General features: G+C 37.3%; 3 protein-coding genes and 1 long non-coding RNA gene across 8 annotated transcripts; 3 read left to right on the top strand and 1 right to left on the bottom strand.

The window, feature by feature from the left end:
- Positions 1–975: 975 nt before the first annotated feature.
- Positions 976–6,413, bottom strand: LOC135640670 (uncharacterized). Its single transcript, XR_010497436.1, has 3 exons — positions 6,256–6,413; positions 1,415–1,793; positions 976–1,319 (listed from the first exon to the last, which is right to left on the bottom strand). It is a non-coding gene; the product is annotated as an uncharacterized LOC135640670 (long non-coding RNA).
- LOC103986839 (uncharacterized) lies at positions 2,084–4,322 on the top strand. Of its 4 annotated transcripts, none has more exons than XM_009404952.3 (2): positions 2,084–2,960; positions 3,743–4,322. In XM_009404952.3, exon 1 carries the CDS (start codon positions 2,618–2,620, stop codon positions 2,927–2,929), a length of 312 nt encoding a protein of 103 aa, XP_009403227.1. In that variant the 5' UTR covers positions 2,084–2,617; the 3' UTR covers positions 2,930–2,960; positions 3,743–4,322. The 4 variants fall into 4 exon arrangements, with proteins under 4 accessions (XP_009403227.1, XP_009403228.1, XP_009403229.1 ...); XM_009404953.3 differs by having other exon boundaries at positions 3,752–4,321; XM_009404954.3 differs by having other exon boundaries at positions 3,762–4,309.
- A 635-nt stretch (positions 6,414–7,048) lies between the features above and the next one.
- On the top strand, positions 7,049–16,506 carry LOC135641284 (uncharacterized). 2 transcript variants are annotated; one of them, XM_065156584.1, is made up of 6 exons: positions 7,049–7,211; positions 10,161–10,496; positions 11,590–11,745; positions 12,308–12,621; positions 12,701–13,526; positions 15,314–16,506. In XM_065156584.1, the coding sequence occupies exons 2-6, from the start codon at positions 10,244–10,246 to the stop codon at positions 15,844–15,846; spliced, it is 2,082 nt and encodes a 693-aa protein (XP_065012656.1). In that variant the 5' UTR covers positions 7,049–7,211; positions 10,161–10,243; the 3' UTR covers positions 15,847–16,506. The 2 variants fall into 2 exon arrangements, with proteins under 2 accessions (XP_065012656.1, XP_065012657.1); XM_065156585.1 differs by having other exon boundaries at positions 10,264–10,496.
- Positions 16,507–18,525: 2,019 nt separating this feature from the next.
- On the top strand, positions 18,526–23,794 carry LOC135640473 (pollen-specific leucine-rich repeat extensin-like protein 2). The gene is made up of 3 exons (XM_065154936.1): positions 18,526–18,956; positions 20,886–21,164; positions 22,396–23,794. Exons 1-3 carry the CDS (start codon positions 18,648–18,650, stop codon positions 23,458–23,460), a joined length of 1,653 nt encoding a protein of 550 aa, XP_065011008.1. The 5' UTR covers positions 18,526–18,647; the 3' UTR covers positions 23,461–23,794.
- Positions 23,795–23,962: the final 168 nt, after the last annotated feature.

Below are 23,962 nucleotides of genomic sequence, written 5' to 3' on the forward strand. Positions count from 1 at the left end.
CTTTGTGTCTATATCATCTATCTTTTTTGGAGTTTTACTGATCCGATCCATCAAAACTAGGAATTGAAACTGTAGCATGATGAATGACTCGACTTGGACTTCATATCATGGAATCGATATCCACAGAAGGCCAATTGGGTTGATTTATAAAGCTAGAACGAAACTATTATTCTTGATTTAGACAGACACTTTGGATAAGTAGTTAATCAAATAAATCGGTCATATTACCTATGCATCTTACTATGCCTTCTCTTTTTACCAATTCCAAATTGTCACATTTCCAAATGAACCATCAAGGCCTAAACACTTGCTAACGTGATTGCAGATTAATATAACCAATTACATGGATTGAAGTGCTTGACCTTCATAAATTTATGATAAAAATTCATAATTTAAAGACAAAAACGTATGAAATATACCATATATATATATATATATATATATATATATATATATTAAAAATAAAAACTGTGGAATTGTCTTGATTACATCAAGAAAGCTTTCTCAGATCGAGGTTGCATCCTCTTTTGCTTTGCACATCCTGTGTCAAACTTCACCGAAAGAATTTATCCACCATCGCTTATTGATTTCACTCATCAATGTTCTTAGTCATCCTCATTATTTCTGCATAATATTTATCTACAATCTCAAAGTATCTCATCGTTGATGTTGAAAATGGATTGTAGCACCATCCTAATCACGACCACTTTCCCGATTTGGGTAAGAAAAGTTCCTTCCATTTAGACATTTTCTACAAGACACAAGATGATTAAGTGATACGAGTCATTCCTGTTCTTCCCCTAGCCACTGAGAACCTCATTTTTATATTAAACTTGTATAATCTTTTATAAAAGGTGATCCTTGTTCTTGAATCATTAATTATGCATATTGTAATCGTGTCTTAGTCATCATATCCATCAGCATTTCTCTCAGATTCATCCCTTAAGCATACACCTCAATTGGAGGTAAATTTGATATCTTGTGCTTGCGGTTTGCTTCACATTAAGATAGTCCTATTCTCAAAGGAAAAGGCATCCTCCAATAAAGGGTTTCACAAGTTATGAAGCACAGAAGAAATTATGAACTAGTTTTTCTTCCTGACGAAATATGTTAGGAATGGAATATCATCTAGAGTGAGGATTCCATAGAAGACATGGGGTGAGGAGGCAAATGATTGAAGAGAGAAATGATGTGCAGGAGCATGTGGGCTCCACAAGGAGAGCATCTCATGTCAGTGCAGAGGACCGAAATATGCCAATCTCGAATGCTGATGTTGAAGTCCAAGCTAACACCCATGTGAGCAATCATTGAGCCAGGGACTACGGATGTGGCAGATAGTTATTCAGCGAGAAAGATGATATAAACAACCAGATCATGATGAAGACACAGACTGATGGAATTATAAGTTGTTTACCTCGGGTTTGCAATCTGCTATGCATGGCTCAGATTCACTCGTTTGAACTAGGAGTACTCAGGCATCCTGCACTCTCCACGAGAAGCCTGCAAGCACCCACCAAGCAACATGATCTCATGAGACCCCCCCAAAGAGAAGCAGATCCTTCTCCAAGGATGCTTTGCTAAGGAGCGTGTGATGCAACAGTTAAGCTGACACAGAGCACCACAAATACTTGGTTGAGTACACGCCACCCTCGACGGAGGGATACACATGGATATTCGCGTAAAGACAGAGAAAAGGAAGGATGTGATTCCTGAGCAGCACATATCTTGGAGTGATTCACATGCTGAACTGGTATCCGCCAGAGGCCAGCTCGATCAAGTTCACATGGAGTTGTCTAAGAAGGATGAATTATCATATAAATACTTCAAGTTATCATGGATTTAAAGTGAAAAAAGAAATGTTTTCTGGCATCAACTTGGAACTGAAGCATATATAAATGCAAAACTGATGTGGCAGACTAATTAATACATGCAGAGCTTGTGAAAAAGGACTCGTGTCAGTTTTCACTAAAAGAACAAGTGTATCACTTTGTTGAACTAATACATGCATTATTATCACAATAAGTTGTTCCAAAGGTCAAACAAGATGCAAAGCCATGGTCAGAATCTTGTGTGGGAGGGGAACACAAGATTATGAGAGCTAATTCCAGTGTGTGGCAATGGGTATGTTTTAACACTTATCTACTTTGATTTACTTTGCAGTGCACAGGCAAAATGTTATCTCTACTATTAGTAAGATTTTGCTACACAACAAAATTCGATTTAAGGAGGTCACAGGCAGGAGTACTCGGACAAATCTGCCCTATTGTAATCTCTACCAAGGACCATTTCCAACGAAAGAAAGCTGTCAACCAAATAACCATCAACAGTGACAGGAAAACAAATGACACTATAGAGAACTGATTTCCAGGCCCTCCCTCCTGTCACATCTTCAACCATCGTTGTCTCACGTCCTACCTTAGAAAATGCAGGAAATTGTGATTCATTTCTTTTAATCTATGCCCTTCTTCTTGCCTCAAAGCATACAAACACCTCTAACACAGCCATCAGTGCCCAAGATAACCACCACACACCACACCGACACAGAAGCCATTTGCTACCACCACTACTTCTAACACATCCACTGCAACATCATACTTCGCGTGATCAGGAGACCGGCATGGAAGTGGAGTCGGTTGAATGCGAGTGCTGCGGGCTACAAGAGGACTGCACAGATGACTATATAAGCAGCGTGAAAAAGGATTTTGATGGCAAGTGGCTGTGTGGACTTTGCTCTGAAGCTGTGAGAGATGAGTTGAGCAGGGGTAAAAGGAAGGGCCATGGGGTGGATGAGGCCATAAGGGCTCACATATCATTCTGCAGGAAGTACAAGTCAAATCCAGCAGTTCGGGTGGCTGATGGGATGAAACAGATGCTGAGGAGGAGGTCTGGGGAATTGTCGAAGAGTGCATTGATAAAGAAACATGGATGAATGTCAAGCACAGGTAGAAGATGAGTTGCTGGTATGATCTGGTTCTCTCGAGTAAAAATAGATCTCTTTTTGTTCCATTTCTTCTCTCCTTGTTTTTAAATGTCATGTTGCATTGAAGAGAATGACTGGCTTTGATATTATCAAACTTCTGTGGTTCTTTTCTCACTTGATTTCCATCCTTTATTGTCCCCAAAAATTGAACTAGTCATTTTTCTCTTGCTTTCTGATATATTAACATTGCAGATCTTTCACAGATCTGAGCTGATTAATTTAGTCAGCATAACTTTTGCGGTTGTTTATTTTGACATCTCTGCTACTATGTCAAATGAGTACTCTGATAATCGATATTCACAACATTAAGAAAAAAAAAAATTCTCTAAGTATCTAAATGGCCCCCGCAAATATCTCACGTGGGGCCAGAATTAAGAAGATGGCAAGATATCACTCAATAGATTGTTGCATTCATTGGCTACAACTTAGACACCACACTAGGAAGTCATGATTCTTTTGACTGCTTCTCTCTCAGTCCTAACTTTAATTACCACTATATATATATATATATAACCCTCAAATCTCTAAGAGGAACAGGCTAAAGATCTACACTCTTCAAAATGTTTGTATGATACTTCAAAATCCAATCTAGTTTGACATGAACCTACATTTTTGGTCCAGTTGTTGGTACTCATTGGGCGAGTTTGGCTGCTTCCAACTAAAAATGACTATTAGTAAGCAAAAGCAAATGCTAAAGCAGTCGCCTTTAATACGATTGTTTGAGTATCCGCATGCATAACTATTCTTACCATTGCAATTAAGGTTGAGTAGATGATGGCAGAGGTGATGGAGATGGTTATGCGAATCAAGGTGAAGGAACAGCAAATGAGGAGAAAACACATGATAGGATGGAGGGTGAAGCAGTTATGTAATCCAAAACAATTTGTAATCCAATATTTTTGTGCAACATGTAATATTTTAGACTACAAATCATCCACTTGTTGCATATAAACAATCAAATATTTGCAGATGGAAATGATGGATGTGTGTTTTTTTGTAGATAGCAATCAGGACACAGTTTCAAGATTTGAAAACTTCTTACTGGTTGATCTCACATTATTGCCTTTTGAATTTAATGTTATATAGTAGAAAAAGAATTTTGGTCTGAGGTGGTCATGGTAATAAGTTTAAAGATTACCTCATATTGTCAAATTCTCATTTGTAACAAATTACTAATATGATGCTCATATTTACAAGGCAAAGAACATCTACTATATGACACTTCTTTATACAAGGCATCAATCCTTTTTGACACCAATTAATGAAAAAATGGTTTTGGAAGGACTTTCAGAAGCATTAAAGTCTTGATGAAGCTCAAACTCTTTTATTTTTTGGATTTGCATTTGATATGTTTCTTCTTTCTAGCAATTAATTTTCACCATGAAAAATTCTATGTAAATATTTTTCTTTTTCATTTAATGGATTTAACTTGTTACCTGCCAAAGTGTACTTTGTCAGGCCATATCAGTATCTTCTGGTACCATTTTTATCAGAAGAATTATTTCACAATTGCCATCAGCAACATATTATATATATATGTTCATGCCTGAATTATCATAGATAGTTTCCTAGATGAAATATGAATAAACCAATCCATTCTAAGCTTACACAAATATGAAAAAGATAAAATAAACAGGTGTAGAAATGGAACCTACATGTCTCGATTCCAAGCTTTTGTGCTAGTCATAACTACTAGTCTTTGAGTTATTTGAACTATGTATAATACTAGAAGACAACAATATGTAGAATACAAACACGTGGATGAATAACCATGCATAATATGTTCTTTCCTTGGATGATGGCTTTTATGCATAAAGTGAAGCAACATTTCAGTGTTAAAAAAGATAATAGGGACAATCAATGATTATAAAATGTTAATATTCACAAACATAATCTGACATTTCCATCATTTGTAGTATATTTAATCACTTTATTCTACTGTGAATCCAATTCAGAAGACATTACCTAGTTATTTGACTCACTAGAAGAAAATTTTTCATTTGCAAGCTCTCAGACTATCACATTCCATTCAAGCCACTGTTGCTTATTTTCCTCACAAAATGTTTGTGAAGAGCCTTAGTCCACTAAGCACCTTCAACTTTTTCGCCTATGACCTTGGATTAAATCAAAAACCATCTTTTCTCTAACCTTGGTTTTAGGAAATTCTTGTGTTTTCATGAAACTTCAGATTAAGAGTTTAAAACTTCAGATCAACAGTTTGAGGAAGTGCCTGATCTAGATATGAGGCTACGAAAAAGAGTCAGCTGAGGTGCACAGATGCTAAAATGACAATACAACAAAGCAAAAGTTTGGGAAGAATAATACAGAATTTTTTCTTTTTTCCTAAAAAAGATTGAGAGAACATCGAAGGCAACACATAGCAACAAAATATTTTGGTGGCTGCTCATATAGCATATGATATATAACAACCGTAATTCTTTTAGTTTATCGCTTCTAAACAATATATGTAGGGCTAATATTATATTAGTGGCTAGGTTTTGAAAAGTCAAAGTTCTTTTACTATGGGGATACTTTCCTCCATCCATTTGGTGTTATTCAAGTATCAAGAAGAATAGGATATGAGATGTAACCCACTCGAAACCTTTTTAGACAGGTCCTTTAATTGCTGCATTGTAGATGAAGAATTTGATTGTACCGAAGGAAAACTTGTGAGTCATCATGCTTCTGCTTGATTGCAATATGTTAAGATTCTCTTACCAAAATTTGTTAGGCCAATAGCAATTAGTATTTAATTTAGTTGTAAGAACGTGTCGCTGTGTTACTCATACAGCTCTGTCAGTTTCGTATTGGCTTTCCTAAGGCGAATATGTTGTTCCTAAGTCTATAGAGTGAAGCTAATTTGTCGGGGGCTTGTCACAGCATGAAACATTGACTTCGCTTTGCTCGGCTTTGTCAAAGTTTGGGCCCCATTATATGAATTGTGAGATTATCTTCTAAAATTCGACTATTAGTCTTCTACGCATCGAAGGATGCTATTTTAGATGGGTAATCTCCGATCCACGATCTGTCATTCAGAGCGTTACATGTTTTATCAATCTACTATTGTTAATTAAACTCTTTCGTCGTGCTAAATATGTAGTCAATAAATTGGATCTAAAATGCACTAAGAGCATGCACTTGAAAAGAAGCAGACCAATCTGTAAAGCAATATTTGAGATAGAGAAGGGCAACATACATACCCTCGCAAATGGTCATCAAAACACCAGTAAACAGATCCAAAGCAGCAGAAAAAAGCCCGCGATCGGATGACTCACCGAAGACGGGTGTGGATGGGGATGGCGGCGACGTTGCCGATGAGCGATTCAGTGCCGGTGAAGACGACGTAGGCTACGATCGCCATTCGCTCCTCCTTCCCGATCGTCTTGAAGAGATCACAATCTACGGACGAGAGAGCCCGACGCGAGAGGAGGGACAGCGAAGAAACGAGAGCGCGATTCGACCTATGGAATGGGTTTATATAGACTGCCGAGTCAAGGGTGCTGTTCTGGAAGTTTCCGATGGATTCTGGCCGTCGGATGGACTGCAAACACGGGTCTCTGATGCGTTTGGTGAACAACTTCGAACAACTTCTGCAGTCGTGGAATCAGGATGATATGGGCCCACAGGCGACAAAATCATATGATTGCTTTGCAGATATTATTTATAATGAAATTTCTTTAAATTAAGCATGTTAATAATGAATCCATCGGGCCCGTATATATAATTTCTAAGAAATTATTCCTCGATATTTAAAGTTCGTACACACGTTCTTGCAAAACTCAGCATTAATAATCAAATATCTAATTGATAATGAGAACCCGTAACAACTTTAAGGTACTTTTGATCAATATTTGTCCTCATTACTTATACATTTATATTATATTATAATCGGGAGGAGCAAAACCGTTATTTTGAAACTTTATATGGGTAGAATGGTAAAAGTAATTAATATATTATTTAATTTGAGGCTTGACTGTGTACTAGGAAGTAGGGATTGAGGACTTTAGTTTCAACGGTCCGGATATCATCTTGACCCAATGCTAAACTTATAAATCTCCCAATTCCAATTTCAAGATCGGTGAATCCCCAGGCAAGGCATCGACTCCGTTCGGCCGCCACCACTTGGAAGAGCGAGGCCGAGAGAGGAGTCTACCTCCGGAGTTGATCTTTCGACACCTCCTCACCTGTAGAAGCAGCCACGACGATGACAAGGCGGGAGTTGCACAAGCAGGTACCCACGCTTTCTTGATTTCTTTGTTTGATTTCTTGCTCCGGAGGTGATCGACTGTGTCTGTCGCGATGATGTTAGGGTTTCTGCTCCTTGTCGTCCTGGATATTTGGATCTACGGTTTCCTATCCTTTAAGATGTTGGAACTGTTCGCCCTCGTGTTCGATATCGTGCGATTTGAAATCTGTTGTTGTTTCGAGAGATATTGGTTAGTGCATAAGAATCGAGGGGTCTGTATTGTTTCCGATGTGTGTCTGTAGGAGGACTCCTGTCAATATTGGCGATGTGTGGCTTACTGCTGTTAATATTGTTGACGCGTGGCTTTAATCAAGTTTAAGGAGGAGTAATGGATTACTCTTATCTCTGGATGCAAAGTCCAAGCAGTCGAAGGGTCGTGGCCATGGCAAGATTCATAGAAAGAGAATGAAAAGTTTACCCTGCAAGGAAGAATGTCCAGCATGGCTTTAGAGCATTCCAGCGGCATAGCTGGTGTACGCAGAGGTTGAGACTGGGGGTGGATGACTCTGCTCTAGTATCTGTTGTAGTGGAAGGAGGAAAGGGATGCAGGGAAAGAAGGATAGGAGGATACCACTGAGATCGTATGACTAGTAGCATATGGGGCTAGCAAGGTTGTTGAGAATGAAACAAGCAAGAGGACTTAGGGCTTACTAGATCTGATAGGTAGGATCATGTCATAACATGTGGGCTTTGGAAGGGTGTAATGAGCCATACAAGAACGAACAGAGAGTTCAGTGTCCAACTCAGTTCAATAAACTATCTATGTTTGGTTTAAGCTCAAGGAGGGCTCGAACCCATGGATTTATCTCAGCTTGGTCAAATCAAACAGTTGGAGTTGGACTTATATAGGGACTTGAACAAATGTCGATGGCACTTGCAGGTGACCAGAGTGTATGCTGAGTGCAAACGTTGAGTACAAGAAGCAGAGAGAGAGAGAGGAGGAGGAGTTGGGGGGGGGGGGGGGGTGGTGTGGGGGGTTGGGTGGTGGCATGGGTGAATCTGGAGATGAGGTAGGTGGTAGGTGGCAGCTGTAAGTATACGAATAACAAGAAGAGGAAAGGAGGAAGAAGAGGAGGGATGTTGCTGTGAGGCATGGAGAAGAGAGAAAGAATGACAACATAGTTGAAATGCAACTTTTAGGTTCCAAAATCTGTCTCTTTCGATCTATAACACTATTTCTTGACCAGCAGCAATAATAATTCTGTAATGTCTTAATTATTTGGGGTCAACAATTATTAACTTGTTCTTCAGTCAATAAATGGCTGAGATGAAAAACCTAAGTTGTATAATGTACCACTAATGATATCTATACGCAGAATAAAGCTGGGTCTTTTATGATAGAGGTGGATTAGAAGCTCCTAACAAGTGGACATGAGTGATTTAGGCCCTATTTACTTTTAACTTGATAAGTTACGAAAGAGTAATAAATTGTTCAGGCTTGACTTGCTTCACAAATGAACCAAGCTCCAATTTGAACGCTGGGCCAACCTTGAGTTGTTCATAGAAATTGATCTTTTCTTGTAGCCCTAGAGTCAATTGTTTGTAGTGAGGTTGACAAAGACATAAAAGTCCGTTCAGGCATTAATTCTTGTCAACTAAGAGAAGATTAGAAGCAATACTAAAATTCGGAAAAAAAATATTCACAAATGAACATATTTATAAGCAAGAGAATTATCATTGGTCATTTTGAAAGAAAATAACTGAAAAATAAAGGCATTAACAAATGCCAAGAATTTAAGAGATTTCTTTTCCAGATGTCTTTTTCTTCTTTTCCTTCTCTTCAAATGCTTACAGACTTTTCTTCTCACATATGTGCCTCTACCCCCAAAGGCACAACTTATATGTGCCCAAATTTTTTGGCCGAGGTGATACCCCTTTTGTATGTCTTATTTGAGGTGCTTGGTCCTCAGGAGAGTGGAGTCGCAAATTTACAGTCTTGGTATGCCTCACATGTGCATACTTCTGGCACACCTATAACAAACTATCCTAGGCTTAGACAAGTGAGTTGCATTGACCATCTCTTTCTTTTTGTAAAAAAAAGTATATCCCAAAGCTGGGATCAGCTTGGCATTCCATCTTTGATACTCTCTGAATATATTACCTTTTTGTTAACAGAAGTTGTTCTAATAGGTTTCATAAAATTATGATGGAAAAGAAATTGGATTAAAAGATTGTATTTTTCAATAAGGGAAGACATAATGTCAGAATAATGGAGGATTATGAAAATTTTGCAAACTATAATCTAACTTTTCTTGCTGTTGAGGTCAGTACTTGTATGCATACTAGAAGTGTGGTTTGTCATTGTTTTTCCATTTTGTTACCTTTGAGTACAAATTACTGTGGTATAGAGAGAGCTGAATGAATGTGAGATACTTGAAATATTTATTGCTTAATATGTGATCCTTCAAGTTTCTAACTATAGTATAATAACATTGCTAAAGGACGTACCCAGTACACGAGGCTCCCGCTAATGCGGGTTCTGGGGAGAGTCAATGTATGCAGCCTTACTTTTAAATATTTAAAGAGATTGTTTTTATGACTCGAACTTTGGTCTCCTAGGTTGCAAAGGAGACCGACATGGTTTTCTAACACAAATAACATTGCTGAATATAGGTTTCTGACACCGACATGCTATTATATTTTTTACTATATATGCTTAGGTATTGAAATACTGTTTTTAAGTAGGACACTTCCTTGTTTCATTGATGCATTAAAAAGTGGCAGTTCATGATTAATTTTGCTGCATGTGGTCAAGAAGTTTGTTATTTAGACATCTGGCATGAATTTGTTCATTTGTTCTTATACGTTTGGTCTATAGAACTTTTTCAATTACATGAGTTCCAAAAGCTACATAGATTGAAAATTTATCTTGCAAGTGTGGCATTTGGTGTTCATACTTTTGCACTGATGATGCATAAACTGTGTTTTTGGCAGATTGAAAATGTTCATTTTCAGTTTTAGAATGTTGTTTGATATCTAAAAAGAAAACTGATTTTGTGCTACATGCACATGACAACATGCCTCTTGGTCTCAAAAGTCAAGTCAATGGTAAACGGCACAACTTTGGAGAAGCAAATATGTCGATTTCATTGCTGCCCAACCATGAAGGCAAACCATTGGACAGACTATCTGATAGAAAGTTGAGCAACTGTTCTTACTTTAAACGAGCAAGAATTGATCAACCAGAAAGTTCTACAAGAAATGTTCGTGTTGATGATGGTATCACTGTCTTCCAAAAGAACGCTGAGTTATTAAGATCCACATCTGCTGGTAAGTGGTAAACTGTTAATATCTAAGTTGTATAATGCATTTTGTAGAATGAAATGGCGAGCCTCTTTGTATTTGATTGCAAATCATGTTATCACTTGTGTGATTGTCTTATTGCTTGAGATTTGAATTCTATTACTTTCCAAAGGAAATTTGAACTTCGTTTGGGTTGTCTGAGTAAGTGTTGGTTATCTCTGCGTGCTTCCATGGAGATTTTTTTTGCCTAAGATTGACTCTCCAAATAGCCAGGCATGATTCTGTTCCTGTCCAAATTCAGTTATACCTGGCTCAGTTTGCTTGGTTCTCTTATTTTCTTTAGCTTATTTGTTTATTTTTTTGAACATACCTACAAAACATATTGATTTTGGTAAAAGAAACACTACTAAGGAAATAACATTTTCAGTTTTGAGTTCAAAATATATGGTCATTTCAAATTGTACAAATATTTCTTGTCATGAATTAAATTCTCGGTCTTGTTCCAATATCAGTCGGTGACTGGTCTGGTACAATATCAATATGGGACAGCATATTATCACTCGATATGGTTCAGTATAGTTTGCTATCAGCCCATCACCCATTATAGAGAGAAAGATAGAGAGAGAGATAAAGAGAGAGGACAGGAATTGTTGTATGAAGAGGTTCATCTTAATAAACATCAAAATGATTGTTCTTCAGTTACTACTTTGCTTGATGCATCTTTCTTGTTCAGAATTTTCCTGTTAATGAAGGAAAAGTAATTTGTTTTTCAATCTGTCCACTTTATGGTGAACAATAATTTAGTTCTTCATCCATATTATAGTTGTGAAGACTCATGGACACGTGTGGATATTTGGGAATAGTTAACACAAAGGTGATAACAACACCTACCACTTATATGTTACCACACTGTTATCAGTCAGGAACCAACATTACTGCAAAACACTATAAAACCATCTGAAAATAGTTCGTCTTACAAGAATACCATTATCATGATATGCCTGGTCTTAGATTCCTAAAGTCCATTAGGTAACTTTTGTTATTTAAATACTTGATATGATTTGCTACAAGCCTACAATATTTGCATATGTTTGTTCTTAAACTTAATCTGATTATTCAGACAAAGCACGGATGATCAAGCCAAAGCGTGGTTTGGATGGCAAGAGAAATGATAGGAAGAACTTCAGATCAGGAATAAAAACTAGATACGATTCTTTTACATCAAAGTCTGGATTTGCTAGCTCTGATTCTAATTGTGGAGGAAACAACCTCCTAGGTATGCAATCAACTAACCTTTTTTTTTATATATACTTTTGTACTTGTTTATATTCTAGGTGTATCTTGTTTCTAAATTATTTTGTTCAGAATTGTGTCCTCTGGTTATCATGGTAAGATTACTCAATATTTTTATTTTTTTATCCACTGCATGTCAGATGACCCTGATTTGTTAAGCATGAAAAATTGATTCACTTTTGCTACTTGATTCCATTAATATATGCAAGTACATATGTGATATGTACTACAGATAGTACATAACACTTGCTAAAAAGGGAAATGATGTGTGTTATGTGCATGTCTTAGTTTGCAGCCATTCTCAGGTTTTCTGCCTTTGAAACATAGCTGGTTACCAGGGGTCTGAAGTAAATGATATAAGCATCAAAAGGAACTGAATTACTATCTTTTGTCACACATACGAGTAAAACGACACCGAAAGCTAAAAATTAATTTGATTTTGAATCTCTTCATTGAAATGTCTTTGGAGCTACATATTTTGTCTTTGAAGATGATCTTATGCAATGAAGTGAAACTTACTATTGCACCTTGTCTTATCCATTTAGGATTATATGGCCTGAGGTCAGATCTCTGTGATATTACAAAGCATATGGATGAGCCGGTCTTACATGAACTTCTTGATGGTAGTTATAAATACTGTAATATCAATGCAGAAAAAGGAAAGAAACCCCCAGTTGTCAATGAAAATTTATTTACGTCAGTGAGAAAGGCTTTCTCTATTCTGCCACATAATTGTGCAACAGACAGCAATGATAACAGAAAATCAGCTCCATGCCTCATGAAACCTAGTTCCTCATCAAGCATGTCAGACTGTTACCACAATGGTAAAGATGTTGATGAATCAGCATCCACAGCTAAGGTCAGTTTAGATGTTCTTGTTGTTTTTTGTCTCTAATATGAATACTTACAATTGGTTTAATTTTTTTTGCCCTATTCAGTATCCTAACTTGGATGGTGCTGATCTATATCAGCCAAAAAAAGTTCTAGAGAGTTTAGTTCTTCCTCCAGTCCAGGATCTCGGTACCCTTCTTTCAGATTTAAGCATGACTTCAAGCCTTTTGAAAACCACTCTACCAAAGAAAACTTGTCAAAGTGCTAGCTTGCCTCCTTTTCTATGGTCTAGTTATCATAATGGAGCTTGCAAACCCATTACTGATACTGCTAAACAAGTTTCAGCTAGGAACACATCTCAAGGTAGGTGGCTTAGAATCGCCAGCAATTCTGTTCTTGCGAGAGACAACCAACATTGCTTCTCAGATCTGGAATTGCTAACATTTGATAGCAATAAAGATCCTTTACAAAAGAGTGGTGTCCATCAAGATGATCCTTTGGATTCGTCTATAAAGCTTCCATACGATGGACCATCAAATATGGTGTCTCCTATGTCAACTCTTGAAAGCAATACTCCAGATGACAGGGGGTTGGAAAAAGAATCTTGCTCGTCTGTTTCTAAAAGGCTTAATTTGATGGGGGAGCACACAAAGTCGTCATATGTTTACCTAGAAGGTGACAATGAAGACAGTTTCTTACCTAGAACTTCTGGATCTGAAGCTAGTTTGAAGTTCCAAAGAAAGGATTCACACTTACTGGATCAAGTAAGATCTACATCTCAGTTCAGCAACACTGATGTTGCCCAGAAAGATCAGCATACAATAAACAAACATTGCTGCTCTGCTGTTTGCTCTTGCCTTCCTTGTAAAGATGATGATGGAAACAATGCCCGGAATTTATGGGGTCTATCTACTTTGGAGATATCTAAACATGGTAATGTGCTAGAAACAACTCTGATTTTGATTGCATTCCTTCAAATTTTATTTCATATCATGTCATTATGCCCTTGTCTTGTAAGATTCTTGGCAAATCTTTGACTGGTAAGTTAATTTCTGTTAATTATCACATGTTGACTGGCAAAGTACAAAAGGAAATCTTTGCAAAGATATTTCTCTTCCATAAAAAAGCAACCAGCAGAGGTACTTTCAGTACTTTATTGACATGGTTTACATTTATAAATTCTTACCTAGTCTTTGGGAAAGAGTGACAAATAGATTATCTTAACTGAATATTAGATTTTTTTTATTCTTCTTTTCCTCCAACCACACCAGAAACTAGAATATTTTATTGGGAAACAGTTGTTTTCCAGTGTATGAAAGATCATTCTCCGAATAGATTTAGTAAATGGAAGTAGTTGGTAAACCTGCAAGAACTCTTTTGAAAGGTGCAGTTAAAGCATGCCTAGTTGCTTGGTGCACTGAACCCCCTAAACAGATCCTCACCTTGCCTGAGGCTCATGGTCCTCAAATCAAGTGTGCTTGAGGCATGTCCCTCATCTGCTTTAGCATTGAATTGGGGGCAATTGAGGCGTGCCGTTTAGGTTAGAGGCATATGTGACTGAGTTTTTAGTCCTAGCCAATGCATCATTTTAATCCCACGTTCTCCTGGGATCCACAATACCCTATTCTCTAGGAACAAATGTGGAAATACAAAACCTGTCTTCCTTGTGCTAGTAAATTAACAATTAAGAAGGAAGAAGAAATATTATTTTATTATTTGACATTCAAAGGTGAGGAGACCATGACAACATGATGGAGAGGAGGTGGTGGCAGTGACTTGGCGACAAGTTAGCTGACGAAGAGAGGGATGCATGAGGGAGAGAAAAATGTGGAGGAAAAGTGGGAAAGAAAATGAAAGTAAAGGAGATGGTTGTTCCACAGATGTACGGAGTCGTAGGTTTACTGCCTGGTGCATCTATGTACATTGGTTAAATTTTGACCAGACTGTTTGGTAATGTTAAATGTACTGGTCGTAACTCCTATTTCAACTTAGACTAGGTGAAATTGCTCAGTCCGTGTGCTCATGGTTTGGACCAGTAAAATGCCAGCTGTATTAACTAGTACGATTGGTCTTTTGAACTTTGGTTCAGAATATGATAAATAATTCCCAACTAGGACAACTTAATATGATTAAGGTTCCAAATATGAACCTTGGTTCGGACCAATAAATTTTGACCAAACTGTTCGGCATTTACTGGTGGTAACTTCTATTTTGATCTGGACAAAGTGAAATTCCCCAGTCCATGTACTGTTCATGGCTTAAACTAGTAAAATCCGACCCGTATTAATTGGTACAGGTGGTTTTTTAAACCTTGGTTGAGAATATGATCAATGATCTCCAAATAGCACAACTTATCATGAGTAGTGCAAACCTCACTCTTTAAATTGGCTACTACTGATATCTGGGGTGTATGTGTTTCGAAACGATATGCTAATTATTATTTTATTCTATGTTAAATGTGCCACGGTTTATGCTATCCAATTGCTGTTTTGTCTGTCGTGTTCTTTAGTCTCCTCTGGAAAGTACAATGGTTTTTCTCATAGTTGCAATTTATTGTGCGATTAAGTGTAGAACAAGGTATATGCTTTCTTATAGATATTCCTATCATGTATCTTGGTGAAATATCTTCTGACGTTATGAACTTAGACAATGTAACTAGCATTACCTTTTTCCTGGTAAAAAAAAGCAAATCAATAAACATATACTTGTCTGTAAAACAGATTATTCGCCATGTGAACTGCTTGCTGCTGAGATACTACTTGAGATGACGAGCTACTGCAGTGCTCTGAAGACACAAAATGTAGATGGTGGAAAGATACAATGGACAAAGACTCCTTTCCAGAAGACAATGAAACCCCAAAAGTTGATATCCTCGATGGAAAAATCAGGGAGTTTGCTCTTCAGAACCAGGCACCATGATACAGTCAGGACTCTAGGCCTGCCACAACGGGAACATAAGCCAAGTGGGAAGAAAAATGATTTGAGCTACATCAAGACCGCTGGTAGAGCACCCACAAAATGTGCAACTAGGTCAGAAGGTGGTGCATCCCCCTGCAAGCTGGAAAAGGATCTACAGATTGATGCAAGGTCATTGAATAATATTACAGTCAGATCAACTAGTTTGGTTCCATCACTTGCACAAGTAAAAAATGGTTACGAAAATCAGCAGAAGCTCGGGAAAACAACACCCCCAACATCAACAGTTGGGGCTTGCATTAAGGATTGGGGTCGAGGAAGGAGCAAGCAAGTGTAACTTTGAAGTGATGTAGTAAGAGCACAAGTGTGTTCTTCCATAGATCCTAACACAACAAAGGGCTAAGATGCTTGGCAGAAGACTGGTGCCGCGAACCTGGTGTGGAGGGGGGCAGGGGGCTGCAAAGGTAAGGTGGAAAACTGTTGGTCCGAGGGTTACTTCCATTTCAAGTGGAGTTGGTTGATTGGATGGTTTTTGTACTTTGACAATGGGTTGTAGGTGTGTATTATGTTTCGCAAGCCATTCTCGACGCAAGAAAATCCCTGTTGATACCCAGCAAATCAAAAGTAAAAAACCCTTCTTCTTGCTTCAGTCAGTTGGGGAGCATCAAGGTGTCCTCATCAACTGAAGCCTGTTATGAGTGCCAAGTCTCTGTATAGTTGGTTGAAACAATCTCAGCAAAAGAGGTAAGAATAGATGCATGATTTGTCTACTAATTTTTAGGTCAGAAGACTGGGTTTAGCGTACACAAAACATGGCAGCAGGTGGAACCGTTTTCCTGCACAAATGTCTTGCACATATCTGTAAGAAAGATTACATGAGAAGGGGTTTAATTGGGTCATTGTGTTCAAAAGATCTTGCTTATGTGGACTGCGAATTTGAATGTATGCATTCCAGTTATCTTGATTCTAATCAAATTCCAACTCTCATTTTGATTGAGTTGTGTATGCTAAATTAGGCTTACTGTTTTACTTCCTCAATCATATCTACTGCAACTATTTAAATGCATCGTGTTGGCCTTCTGAAAATTACTCATCACCAGTCATCGTTTCACGTATTAATTTTTCCTTATTTTTTTATAATTAAGTACCGAACTTTAATGTACCAACAGTTTTAGTTTAAGCTCGAGTAGCGAGTCCTCCTGTCATCTCCTGTTACTTGTTGCACTTGATACCTACTCTCCATTCCTGCAGCCTCCTCACTAAATCTAAAGACAAGTTGTTGTCTGTCACCATCTGCATCCCCCCCTGCCGACTCAAGTGCCAAGTGGCCATCTAAAGAGCTGAAGACTATTTTGATTTCATTTCACCAATGTGGACGAGGCAACCACCGAGTTCATTCTATTCAAGTATCTTGTAGCCTTAGTTTCCTACCTCTACATTTCTCAAATCATATTAGTATGTATCATATTCTTATATAAATCAACGATATAGATGTATCATAATTCATTTTCCTTGTGATGTATGTAGTACATCAGAAAACAAAAAGAAGCATGATTCAAGTTATGTAAGGTTAATAATAAATGTACAAATTCCACGCTTAATAAGTATAGGTTCCACGCTTGAAAGAGATAACTGACACATACCAAGTTTTTGAGTTCAATTAATATCTAATTCCATATATCGTAACTCTAATCACTCTGATTTAGACTCATCATTGTGTCATTGCATACTGTGTTCTCTGCAACGACTAATGGAACTGTTGACCTTCTTATGCCCACCACCTACGAGTGCGGGTTTTATATACTATTTCTAAATTTTAATAACCTCCATTCTCATTAATTTCCAGAAAGAAAACTCAAGTTAATCACAATTGCTTATAATCAATATTAGTAATTGTCTAACACAGGTTTTTAGATTTTATAAAGATGTATAAGGGCGAATATATATATATATATATATATATATATATATATATATATATATATATATATATATATATATATATATATATATATATATATATATATATATATATATATATATATATATATATATATATTGCAACCCCCTCTATTGCCAACCCCCTTATTATTAATAACCCCTTAAAAAAATATTATTTTACTATATATAGCACTAAAATTATAGGTTTCGATCTTTTTTTTTCTATTTATAGAGGAGGATGAAAGAGAAGAAAATGAAGAAAAAGAGGAAGAAGATAAGGGAAGGAGGAATAAGATGAGGGTTTTTATGTCTATTTATAAATGATAGTTTAGAAATATTAAAATTTTTAAAATGTGATAGTAAATAGTAAAGAAGAGGTTGTAAATAATAATTTCGTTTTCTAAATAGTGTTCATAATTTAAAAATACCTAAAATATATCTAAAAAACCTTTTCATCAAATTTTTTATTTATTTTGTTATTAGTTTTAAATTGTTACAGTATTTTCAGTTGACTCGTTTATAGTATTTTCTAATAGCATTTATGAAATTTTTATTTATATACTAAAAATGCTGTAAATACTATTGAAAAACAATATATGTGACATCATATTTTGTCTGTTTTTTATCGTCATAAACCATTAAAATATCATATTTTTGGACTTCTAGTTGGTTTAATTGAGGTTAAAAATTCATTTAGATATATTGTAACAATCCAAAATTTGATTTTTATTTAGGTGATATTCTTAAACTATTATAAATACCTGTTTAAATCATAGTATGATGTATCAAATAATTTATAGTATGTCTTGATTCTATTTAACTCATTTATGATATTTTTAAATAAGTTTATAGTATTTTTACTGTGATGATTAAAATACTACAAATTATTTGATACATTACACTATGATCACTGTTTGGAAAAAAGATAATCGATTAGAAAAATATGGAAAATATGAGTATTTTATAAGAAAATCACTCGATATATAATATAATAAAATTTAGGAAAATAGATAATAAAATCTATTATGTATAGGGATATATATGTAATTTCGCTCGTCCGAGTCGCCCACTTCTCGTTCTTGGTTTCTTCGTCCTTAATTCTTCCCCTTGGGGATCAAGAGAACGCCACGATCCTTTTGATCCCGCACTCGAGTCTGGCTATACTTGTCGCCCTCTTCGTCTTCGTCTTTGGATCCTATGAACGCGTCCAAGTTCATGGACAAGCAGATCATGGAGCTTTCCGGATCATCGGCGCCTGCTGACAAGTTCTTCGACCTCCTCAACCCCCAGGAAGACCATCAGATCGACGGCGCCGCCTCCGGAGGAGGAAGCAGCGTCAAGAAGGAGCAGCAGCAGGGAGAGAAGGCCGAGATGTTCCCTAGCTATGAGTTTCACCCCATCCGGGCCGTCGGATCTTCCTCTCCCCCGACCACCGGCGGCGGCCTTGGTGGCTCCTGGCCCACCTGGGGCTCCGTCGATTCCAAGCTGGCCTCCTTCAATCTTCAGGTATATTTCATTCGGATGTTGTTCACGATTTTTTTGTTGGATGCGGTGGAACCGATTATGATCGTATGATCCTAGGTCGGTTTTTGATGGATCTGATGAGTCTCCCCTGTGGATCTTATCTGGATGATCGTTCAAGGTGTATATACCTGTTTCCACTGGCAAGATCTTAATCTTTTTTGTTTGTTTTAATCGAGAAGAAAATTCTGATGGTGTCGTATGTGATCATACAAAGAAATAGAATATTGATTCAGCCCTCGTTGATATACTCGTTGATAAAGGATCTTTGCTGCTATGGGATGCACATTTGTGAAGGAACTTATTGTGAAAGATCTTTACTGTTGATAAACTGTTTCACTTTCCACGCCATTTTCTGTGGAGATAGCTATGCGTTTATTAATATGTAGAATTATTTTCAGTGTTTTTTGTAGATCAAGAAGTTAGGTGGAAAAAAAATTGGTCTGTCTTTAGCGAAGATCGCCAAGCTGTGGGCATTTCTATGTACATTTTTATTAATTTGAGAAACACTAAGACAATGAGTTGTAAATCTACCAAAGATGAGATCCAAAATATCAAGATAACACTGCTGGTGTGATAAATTCTCTCTCTTTAGGACTGAAGTTGTACATGAGCAACTTTACCATTGTACTAAGGTTCACCCTCTAGAATTTTAGAACAAATGTTAGCAACTGCAAAGGAAGCAAAAAAACGATAGGAAGAAAAGTATAAGACTTATGATAGTTTTTATGATAAGTACTAAAGATGGAAACAATGATGTGTATCGGATTGCCATAACTAGGTAATGGAAAAATAGGGATTAAGGTAACACTAGATCCATAAAAGATGGATATATAAAGATACCTATCAACAATATGGAGATTGAGAAAAGGTCAAGAATCTTTTGTAGAATATTTAATGTATATTCCATAGATAACTTAGCTTAGAGATTAAAAATAATGGTAGGTTTAAATTTCAGAATTCATAGAATTAGTGCAAATGAGATTAAGTTAGCTATAAAGAGGATGAAAATAGATACGAATGTAGGTGTTGATGGTATGTTGGCTAATGTTTGGTAGAGTTTAGATGTTCAACAGACAATTTGGTTGATTAGTTTATCTAACAACATTTTGAACTTAAGGAGAAATATTTTAGAAACTAAAGATGTTAGACTAAATTAGGGATTAGGACTAAATATACGAAATGCAGATGCAAGTTTAATAATCCGAAGAGAAGAACTAAGGGTGAAATTAAGGTGGATTAACAAACATATGCTGATGTTGTTGTTGTATTGTTTAGACTTGCGACTACATAGATTGGAATATGTCAAGTCAACTTGACCTAAACAATTTGGTTAAAATTGTCTTAGATTAGGCAATTAGAAATTGATTATAGCTTGAGTGTTGGTTTATAGTTTTCTGTAATCATGGGATCCAAGGCTATCCTATTGTACCAGGCTCTCTTACCTGTTAGTGTAGATGCCATCTACCAGGCACTGTGGAACCTGTACCATGGATGGTTGGCAATGTTGGTTCCAGTTCATGTTGACCATACATATGTCCTTTTAATGTAACTCACTATGACCCATACTTGAATTGAACTGACCTAATGGCAGTCTTGTAGTCCTTTAATATTAAGATTTAAGAAGACTTAATGGTGGTGTAAGTACTGTTCGTGATACTCAAATACTTTTGTTTGTGGCATGTCATCAGAAATCGTGATAGTTAGTATATAGGGTTTTGGTGGATCCTTTATGTTATAATATTTATCAGATTCACTTCAAGTTATATGGTTTATGTTTAAGTAGTTTTGTTGGACATATTCTTCTAATTATGGTGGGCTATATTTCAGAATCTGTTATGACTACTTCTTGATGTGTGCTGCATATGTTGATTATTTTTTTCCCTACAATTTTGACTTTTGCCATGAATGTAGAATGCTGGTATTCTGGAGCCCCACGAACCAACAAAAGCTAGCCATCAGAAAGAAAAGAGTACATATGATGTTGCAATGGTGGCTGAGATTGACACTACAGTGAAAAGATACGCTGATAATTTGATGAATGCTTTGGAAGGTGTTAATTCAAGACTGCTGCAACTTGAGAATAGAACTCACCACCTGGAAAATTCTGTGGATGAGCTCAAGGTGGCTATTGGAAATAATAATGGCAGCACAGATGGGAGATTAAGGCAATTTGACAATATTTTGAGAGAGGTATGCCTTTTTTGATAATTGTACTTGATCTACTTACCTATCAATCTTTTATAATTTAGTTCAGTCTTAGCATTTTGATCATTCATACTATCTTTAATGATTAGCTTGCCTTTCATTTAATCAATTGGTGCAATGAATGAGCACAGATTGTCACATTATTTGACCAGAAAGGAAGGAATGATATTAACAAGTCAGCTTGCATTTCCTTGTCTCACTGTGGTGTCTGCATATTTGCCATTGTTGTGCAGTGTGTTCGTTGCTAAAACCTGATAATTACCGGTTTTCTCCATTGGTTTGTTGCTACTGCTTCGATTCAGTTTAATGTGATTGTTTTTTATCTGTAATTTTTATTCCCATAGTTGTGCAGATCTTAGTGCAATTTTACTTGAAAGTCTGCTATTTCATAAATAATCTAACATGTAACTGGTTTATAATTAATTTCTACAATTACCAGATAACTTCTTCGTATTCTCATTTGTATATTCTTTGTTGATCTAATAAATTAATATAGTTCATTCTATTTCTAATATTAAGTTTGACAATATGTTTGAGTATCAGGATGTTATGGGTTATTATCATGAGGTGAAATCTTTTCATTTTAGGGATATGTGGGGAAGACATATTTCTTATTTTAAGAAATAAAAAATGTTTGATTTGATATTCAAAAGCTATAACCGGTCACCTTAGTACTTAGGATTACATTTTGATTAGGTTGGAATTGACATTATTAAAGTAACTGTTATTAATATTGTGGCACTGTAGCAGTCGATGTAAAAAAGAAGTTTGTGGTCAGTCTTTAGACTGTATTTTGGAAGTTGTTATATCAGTATGTATGAAAAGCTTCCTTTACACTTCTGCAGCATAAGATTATTTTATTGCTCAAAGATGTTTCCGCTAGTAATGGAGGCAAACTAGTTATGTTTTCACAGCGACTCAAAAGTGATAAAGCTTTGATTTTCTTATTACTCAGCTAGAAACTTGATTATGTTGTTAATCGATTGTGTTACAACTTGCAAATGATTCTGATGTACTTCGAAACAATATAGCTTTTATCTACCATGTATAGTTCAATCATATTTTCCTCTGCCAGACGAATGACAAGCTAATAATTAGAACAAAAATTGAACGATGTCATTAGATTGGTGAAAGTGTTTCCTCCTAGCTCAGTTGAATGTTTAAGAGATCGAAGAATTGCATTTTGCTGTTAATATGAAGCATGCACTTCTTGCAGGTACAATCTGGGGTGCAAATTCTGCGGGACAAGCAGGATATCGTGGAGGCACAGCTGCATCTTGCACAGTTAAAAGCTTCCAAAGGGGAGCAACAGCAGCAGCAAAATTCAAAGACTGTGCAACCAGATTCTCGGCAACATGAGGTACCTGCATCACAACAGCCCATCCAACAATCCTATCAACAACCAGTTCCACCTGCACAACCAACTGTGCTTCCTGCTCCGCAAGTGCCAAATGCTCCGCCACCTGCACCACAACAAATCCCACCTCTCCATATGCATCCTCAGTTACCTCAACCTCAAGTTCCTTCTGTCCCGTCTTTACCGCGAGAGTCTGGCTTCCCCCCAGCTGCTCAGCATGCAGAAGCTGCACACCAACAGTACCAAGTGCCAGTTCAGCATCCTCAGGCAGCACCACCTCCACCACCATCTGGACCGCAACATTATCAGCCTCCTCATCTTCCACAGTATTCTCAGCCACCCCAATCACAACATTCTGTTAATCCCACGCAGCAGCTGCCACCCCCTATACCTCAGCACGCTGAAGAATCTGCACCATATGCGCCTCCACCTCAGAGCTATCCCCCAAGCATCTACCAACCTGCCACTTTTCCTCAGCCACCACCGAGTGGGCCACCTCAACAATTTTTTGTCCCCAACTCCAGCATGTATGGACCACCTACAAGCAAACCAAACTCAGGGCCGCCACCTTCTTCTGGCTATGGACCACCAACAGGTCCTAGTTACTCTGATTCTGCTTATGGAGGGTTGCCTTCCGGCCAAAGCTGCTCTCCGATGAAACACTTCACTCCCTCGGTTCCATCTGGTGGAAGCAGCAACTATCCACGACTTCCTACGGCCCGCATCTTACCACAGGCACCACAAACTGCCTCTGGCTCTAGTAGTCCTTCAGGAACTAGATTGCCAATTGATGATGTGGTGGAGAAAGTTGCTACGATGGGATTCTCGAGAGATCAAGTCAGGGCAACCGTGCGGAAGTTGACAGAGAACGGGCAGTCTGTTGATCTGAATGTGGTGCTTGACAGACTCATGAACGATGGTTGAGGTCCAGCCTCAGAAACATTGATTTGGGCGGTGACTGTTGTCGAAGCTTTCTATCATCTACTGTATATAGCAGCCATGTGAACCTAAATCTCTTGCATCCTTCTGTCGCCAGATCAGTGGTTCGAGGAACGTGAGTCGGATTCTATTGCTCTTTTCTTGGATTGCATGCTTCTTTTGCTAAATCTTTCAGAGGCGCTGGTGACTACCAACAATCTGTTGTTCATCTTATTGCAATGTTTGACAGTTTTCCGCTCTTTCAAGATTCTATCAATTGTGTATCAGACATAACGACGACTGTCGCTGCTTCTCAATGCCAAAAACTGTGGTTCTGGAATGATTATTTCCGATCAATGGCCTGGGTGGTCTCTCTGTATAAGTGATCAGCCAGGGTGATAGCAAATTTTCTTGATGAGAAGGGGTATCAATTAGATGGTGGATTCTTGTTTGACTAATGATTCTTCTTCTGCAGATCATTTTACATGGCCAGGTTGAATGCTGCTTT

Source organism: Musa acuminata, chromosome BXJ3-6 (genome assembly GCF_036884655.1).
Source record: "Musa acuminata AAA Group cultivar baxijiao chromosome BXJ3-6, Cavendish_Baxijiao_AAA, whole genome shotgun sequence".
Lineage (NCBI taxonomy): Eukaryota > Viridiplantae > Streptophyta > Magnoliopsida > Zingiberales > Musaceae > Musa > Musa acuminata.

What these genes read in the sequence shown, in the direction of transcription:
- LOC103986839 (XM_009404952.3), top strand. Translation starts at nt 2,618, where the DNA reads ATGGAAGTGGAGTCGGTTGAATGCGAGTGCTGCGGGCTACAAGAGGAC.
- LOC135641284 (XM_065156584.1), top strand. Translation starts at nt 10,244, where the DNA reads ATGCCTCTTGGTCTCAAAAGTCAAGTCAATGGTAAACGGCACAACTTT. An exon ending in ATTAAGATCCACATCTGCTG is followed by an intron (nt 10,497 to 11,589) that starts GTAAGTGGTAAA and finishes CTGATTATTCAG; the next exon opens with ACAAAGCACGGATGATCAAG. An exon ending in TGGAGGAAACAACCTCCTAG is followed by an intron (nt 11,746 to 12,307) that starts GTATGCAATCAA and finishes TTATCCATTTAG; the next exon opens with GATTATATGGCCTGAGGTCA.
- LOC135640473 (XM_065154936.1), top strand. Translation starts at nt 18,648, where the DNA reads ATGAACGCGTCCAAGTTCATGGACAAGCAGATCATGGAGCTTTCCGGA. An exon ending in TGGCCTCCTTCAATCTTCAG is followed by an intron (nt 18,957 to 20,885) that starts GTATATTTCATT and finishes CCATGAATGTAG; the next exon opens with AATGCTGGTATTCTGGAGCC. An exon ending in TTGACAATATTTTGAGAGAG is followed by an intron (nt 21,165 to 22,395) that starts GTATGCCTTTTT and finishes CACTTCTTGCAG; the next exon opens with GTACAATCTGGGGTGCAAAT.